The 6,000-nt window shown below is 50.7% G+C and overlaps 1 protein-coding gene across 2 annotated transcripts in view; it reads right to left on the minus strand.

Moving 5' to 3' along the window:
* The window catches only part of MID2 (midline 2), a 318,111-nt gene extending 312,382 nt beyond the window's left edge, over positions 1–5,729 (minus strand). The window contains exon 1 of one of the 2 annotated variants that reach the window (XM_065410886.1): positions 5,016–5,729. In XM_065410886.1, coding sequence (XP_065266958.1) covers positions 5,016–5,675 — 660 coding nt within the window. In that variant the 5' untranslated portion in view covers positions 5,676–5,729. The remainder of the gene's footprint in view (positions 1–5,015) is intronic. The other variant, XM_065410885.1, reaches the window with a different exon arrangement.
* Positions 5,730–6,000: the final 271 nt, after the last annotated feature.

Consider the following 6,000-nt stretch of genomic DNA (forward strand, 5'->3'; position numbering starts at 1 on the left):
TGCGTTACCTAGGGAGGTGGTGGAGTCTCCTTCCTTGGAGGTTTTTAAGGCCCGGCTTGACAAAGCCCTGGCTGGGATGATTTAGTTGGGAATTGGTCCTGCTTTGAGCAGGGGGTTGGACTAGATGACCTCCTGAGGTCCCTTCCAACCCTGATATTCTATGATTCTATGATTCTATGATCACCTTTTATTGATTTAGGAATTATTTGGTGAAGAAATACATCGGCTAGCACATCCAGGAATGTTTGGACCCTACCATTATTAGTAGCACTTGCCCTCCAATCTATATTTGGGAAATTAAAGTCTCCCATAATCACACAATTTCCAGTAGTATTTCATTAAAAATATTAAAGAGATCTCTATCCATAGCCATATACTGATCCTGGTGGTCAGTAGCAGACCCCAAGTACTATTCCAGGGGAGCCTCTGTTATCCTTCTTCCCCAAAGCGATTGTGACCCAAACAGAACGCTGCATTGAAACACCAATACAAAGAACATCTACAGAACTAGGAAACTACAATATTGGAGAGTACAGGCGCTGACTTTTATTTTTCCCAGAGGGTGCTCCACCCCTGCTCCACCCTGAGGCCCTGCCCCCACTCCGCCCCTTCCCCTGAGGCCTCATCCTCGCTCTGCCTGTTCCCGCCCCGGCTCCGCTCGCTGCTCTCCGCCCTCCCCTGAGCGCCGTCCGACAGCCGCCAAGCCACTGATCAGCAGCCCCACCCAACAGATCTGGCTGGTGGGTGCTGAGCACCCCTTATTTTTTTCCATGGGTGCTTGAGCCCTGGAGCACCCACAGAGTCAGTGCCTATGTTGCAGAGGTCACCACTAAACATCACTATTTATCACGGTGGTATCTGAGACACTTTAATAAGAAACCGAGGCAGCATCACCAATGTGGGGTTGCCATTGACAAATGCTGACTGTTTCAATTGCTACCATTTCATTTATTTCTGTTATCCAATAGTCCTTAGACAGTATTTTCATACTATAAATGTGCAAAAATAGTAAATTTAAACAATTTGTGGTTAGTGTTTGTTTCTGTTTACGCAAATTAGTCTGGAGAATAGCCCTCAGTTAGGACAAGACTTCTGGAAAGTTTCATTGTCCAATCATCAGTCCTTTTATTTAGAAATCTAACCTGTGCATGAAAGAGTGCCTGGCGGTTTTGCTAGAGAGGGAAACGTATTTCTTCCTGCCCCCTCACATAACAAAAGCAGGTGAATTGATTTTGCTTCAATGTTTAAAAAAAGAAATCATCTTCAGGCTGAGAATAAGCCTGGAAAATTTCAACTGGAAAGAGAAGTGATGAAAAAGTTATGAGCGTGTGAAAGAGTGTTCGAATGGAAATCTGACTAACTGATTTCTGAAAAGAAAATTAATTAAAACTATTTTGCAGATTCACATGGACTGCATCGGGGGAGGGGGGAGAGATTTCTAATTTTATATTTTGTATGTAGGTCAAATATCAGCCATTCAGGTTCACTTCAGATTCAGTGGAGCCACTAGTGCTGCTTAAAAATCAGGCTTCAAAGTACTCCTCAGGGACCGTGGGAAGTATTCCAGGAAGTTTGATCTCTCCAACTTGGAGAGCACAGAACAGTAATTCAGTTCAGATCAAACACATGCTATATACTTGTGTTGGGGGGATGATCACCCATTTCTGCTGCTTCACTGTGCGGGATATTCCGGCTGGAAAACACAGGCTACCACAGAGAGCAAGGCGGCAACACACCTGAGGCTACTTCCAGGCGTATCTCTGCAGGGACTGGGAGGAGGTGGGGAGGGAGGGAAAAGAAGGCTGATGAAAATGATAAATAGTCCTTATACGGCAGAGACAGGTGAGATGGGAGGATAGGAAGGATGGTGCAGCGGACAGGTCACAGGAGAGGAAATTCCCAGCTCAACCACAGGCCTTGTGCAAGTCACTTAATCTCCCCTGCTGCTTGTTTCTGCACCTATACCATGGGGTAACAGCACTTCGTGCCTCAGGGGAGCTGTGGTGCTGAAAGCCCCAAATAGGTGCCCAAATAGCCCGGGACAGATGGCTAGCTATAGAGCTTTGGCCAACAGGGCCAGGAGAGGGGAGACTGTCTGGTGCGCTTCAGTGGTGCTGGGGAGTTTATTGCTGGTACTGCCAGAGGAGGCTGTCTCCAGCGCAGATCCTGCAATGGCATCGGTTAGCAGGAGACCGACAGAGGAAGGGGGACAGATGCTGTCAGGATTGAGCTGACGGGGCCAATGAGCAGCATGCAGTCGGTACCTGTCAGAAGTAGGAGCTGGGGAAAGGGAAGTTCCCAGGGCACATCACAGCTAGCAGGACAGAACACGCCACGCCTGGAAGCATCAGGCCCCAGGACCGTTATCCACAGAAACAAACTCATATGAACTGCATCATACAAGGCTGGTTAGCTCACCCCGTCTGATCAGGGCTCCTCAGCCACACCGACATCGGCTTCAGTCTCTGCAGTGAGGATGTCTACCCCTCCCATTGTGCCTCCAGCCCAGCCTGGCTAGATCAGGGTAGAGCTCCCAGGGGCGGACGGAGCCTCCAGATTCAATGGGTGCACTATACTGTAGCTACAGGCGGCACCAATCACCTGCAGCAGCACCTTCCACCCCAGCACTGATCTTGGCCCAATGTGGAGGGGAGGGCCCAGGGCTAGCTAGAGAGAGACTGAGCTGTGATCACTTTGCAGTGGTGGCTCTGGGCTTTGTGACCTGGCCCACTGGTCACAGCGCCTCTTGGGTTTGGCACCCTTGGTTTCATGATTTCTCCCAGGCCCCTGTGCATTTCCTGCAGTCTAAGCAAGCAACTTGAACCCAGGAATTCTGCCATGGCCTTTGGAGCTCAGCTCCACCACAGTCACTGCTCCTACGAACGGAGTCGGCAGAACTCCTGAAAAGCCAGACACACGGGGAGGGAGAAGGAACCTACCCTGCGATCCGTTTAACCAACCCTTGCCATCATCGCAGCAAGTCTAGCTGACAGGTTCATCTGCTCATTTTTCTGCCTCTAATAAAGAGGAGCTGGTGGCTTATTGGAGATTACAGGGGCTGAGCAGAAAGGAAGGCAGTCGAGCAGGGAGATGCAGCCATGCTGCCAGATTGACTGAATGCTGAGGTCAGTAACCTGCTATTCGCTGGGCAGTGTGTGTGTTCTGACCAAGTGCCATTGAGTAACCTTCATTTTCTGGGCCTTATCTCATGGAACAAGAGCCAATCGTGGAGTCACCCCAACAAAGCTTTGGACAAGCCAACCTGGGGACGGCTGGCAGTAATACCCCCACTAGTGCTAGACAGACCAGCCACCCCCAGAGACAAAGAAAGGCAACAGAAGACTTTTGTCCTTACGGGATAAATAAAGGCTGCCAAATCTCTTCAGTGCAGAGAAACTAAGGAACCTGGGCACGCGTAACCAGGCACTGAATAGAGGGGGAATGGGAGTGTGGGTTGAGGCAAAACAGAGAGACAAGGCTCCCATTGATTAATAAACCAAGAACTTTAATCCAGGGCCTGGCCAATGTAGCGAGAAACCCTGGAGCCCCCCAATGACAAACTGCCTGGGGCCTGAGGGCCAAATCTAACTTGCATAGTCATTACTGTACCACAATTAAATGCACGCCACCATATTCACACCTGGACCGGGATCTGCTGTTTGTGGCAAAGTGCCCCTAGATGATCTGCTTAGTCCAGCTCACCCTGCAGTCCCAGATGGAAGACACCGGTCCCATCTAGCCCTGGGAGCAAAGCTGGGATTCCAGCTTCAAATATAGAAGGATAGGAGGACATTTCCTCACGTGCAATTCGTGCAGACACAATTCCCATTCAGGGGGATTACACTACATGCCTGCATCAGGGAGGGAACAGATGCACCCCCAAATCACTTCCACTGCAGGGAGTGAATCAGGGGGAGAGTACACCTCTAATTTCAATGGCACTTCACCACTGATCTGTGTCGAGTCAGACACATCCCATCTCCAATAATCCTTCATTGCGGAAATTACAGCCAGCCAATAGACATAGCAAGGGTCTGCACGCAGGACCCATTGCTAGGGCAGGGAGAGCAGCAGCTTGGAAGATCCAGGACCTGGGAAATCTGCAGGGATGTGCACAGAAGATTTTTCAGTAGGAGAATCTGCACAGTAAATACTAAGCAAATCCCTGAGATTCCTGGGTCCACTAGCCACAGCCAGTACCAGATCTCATAAGTCCCTGCACCCAGTGCCTAGCCCCAGTACTGGCTTCTCCATTACCCTGAAGCTCCCCCTCCCCACCCACGCCCATTGCCCCGAACCAGCCCTGCACCCTCTATTACGCGGACATTCTTGGTGCTGCTGCCCAGAACCACCATTGCATTCTCTATTACACACAACGACTCTCTGTAATTTGGGGCACGGGGAGGCTTGCTCTGTACTTTGTGGGCTCTATGGTTTTGTTAGCATGCCTGAGGACTGAACTCGTGACATGTAGATCAGCAGAAAATGAACAACTTTCCTGCAATCATACAAGCAGGATCTCTCACTCATGTGGTTCGCTTAACCCTCTAGCTGCCAATGGTCTGGAGAGCTCGCCGCTAAAGGATCGTGCAGCTTTCATTAACCTATGGACCTTCTAAAGCCTGGAGGGTTAGTTAGGTGTAAATAAGAGACTGACTAGGACATCTGGAACTGATTTAGCTTTGAAAATACTCCACTGGAAAACCATGGTCCCTACAAGGAAGGCTGTCCAACTCCCATCAAGCAGCAGCCTTCCTCGTGCCACTAGGGCTCTGCCACTGGCCAAAGAGCAACAGTTCACAGCGTTCCACCATTTGACCCATGACACTTCACCATAGAGCTGAGGCCCACTGAAACTGCAGCTCCCAGCATGCAATGCTTCATCATGCTCCCAGCTGGCACCTGCTCCGTTTCCTGCACAATTCGGCCACCCCTGGTTTCGTGCGAGCCCAGCGAGCTGCGAAGGACCCTCCCCAGCTCACACCACTCGTTTCGGGAAAGCCAGTGACTCTTACCTTGAGCTTCTCAAATCGATCACTCAGCGATGCCACCTGGTGGTCCCGGTGGCGTCCCACCAGTTTGCATAAGGCACAGATCAACTGGTCGTCCGCAACGCAGTACATGTTCACTTTCTCGTTCTCGTGCTCCAAACAAGTGAGTCCTCGGAAGTGTGTGTCTGGCACGGGCTCCACCAGGCGGTGGCTGGTGAACGGCTTCTTGTTGGGGTGCGTGGCCCGGAGGCAGCGGTCACAGTAGGACACCTCGCAGGTTATGCAGGTCTTCACCGCATCCCGCGGTGGGTCCTGCTCACAGAACTGACACGCTATCCTTTCACTGGACATGGCAGGGCTCTTGCGGTACGTTCTCTCTCGGCGGCTCTCGCTAGGAGAGTTGGGGCCACTCAGAGAAGCCTTTTGGAAGCGATCTATAATGTTCTGCAGGGTCACATTCCGCTTGAGGCCCTCTAGGCCGCGGTGGTTAAGGGAGATGACATACCTGCAGGTAGGGCACTGGAATGCTGTGATGGGCTCTATTGACTCACTGGAGGAGCAGCTGGACACCAGGATGCGATGGGCACAACTGAAGCACAGGCTGTGAGCACACGGCAGCAACAGAGGGTCTTCGAATAACTCCAAGCAGATTGGGCAGGTCAATTCCGACTCCAATGTTTCCATCTTTAGTTAAAACAATCCTGCTTCAGCATCAAAAACCAGGGAAGCTGGTCAGATACCTACAGGAGAGAACAGGAGAAAGGAGCAGCATGAGAGCAAGCTACTCAATACAAGAGTCATCAGGAACTACATTAGCATCAGCAAAAGGAAAAATAGCAGTGACTCCTTCCTGCCAGAAACTAAGACCAGACATTTTCTTGGGGGAAGGAGGGAGGGATCACAGAGAAAAATAAGACATGCAGCCAGTGTGGATCTTAAACGCACCGCATTCACATGAGCATGGCAGGGGATGGTCCAAAACCTTCCATCACATCCTCAAGATCATATT

The sequence above is a fragment of the Emys orbicularis genome, chromosome 9 (genome assembly GCF_028017835.1).
Source record: "Emys orbicularis isolate rEmyOrb1 chromosome 9, rEmyOrb1.hap1, whole genome shotgun sequence".
Lineage (NCBI taxonomy): Eukaryota > Metazoa > Chordata > Testudines > Emydidae > Emys > Emys orbicularis.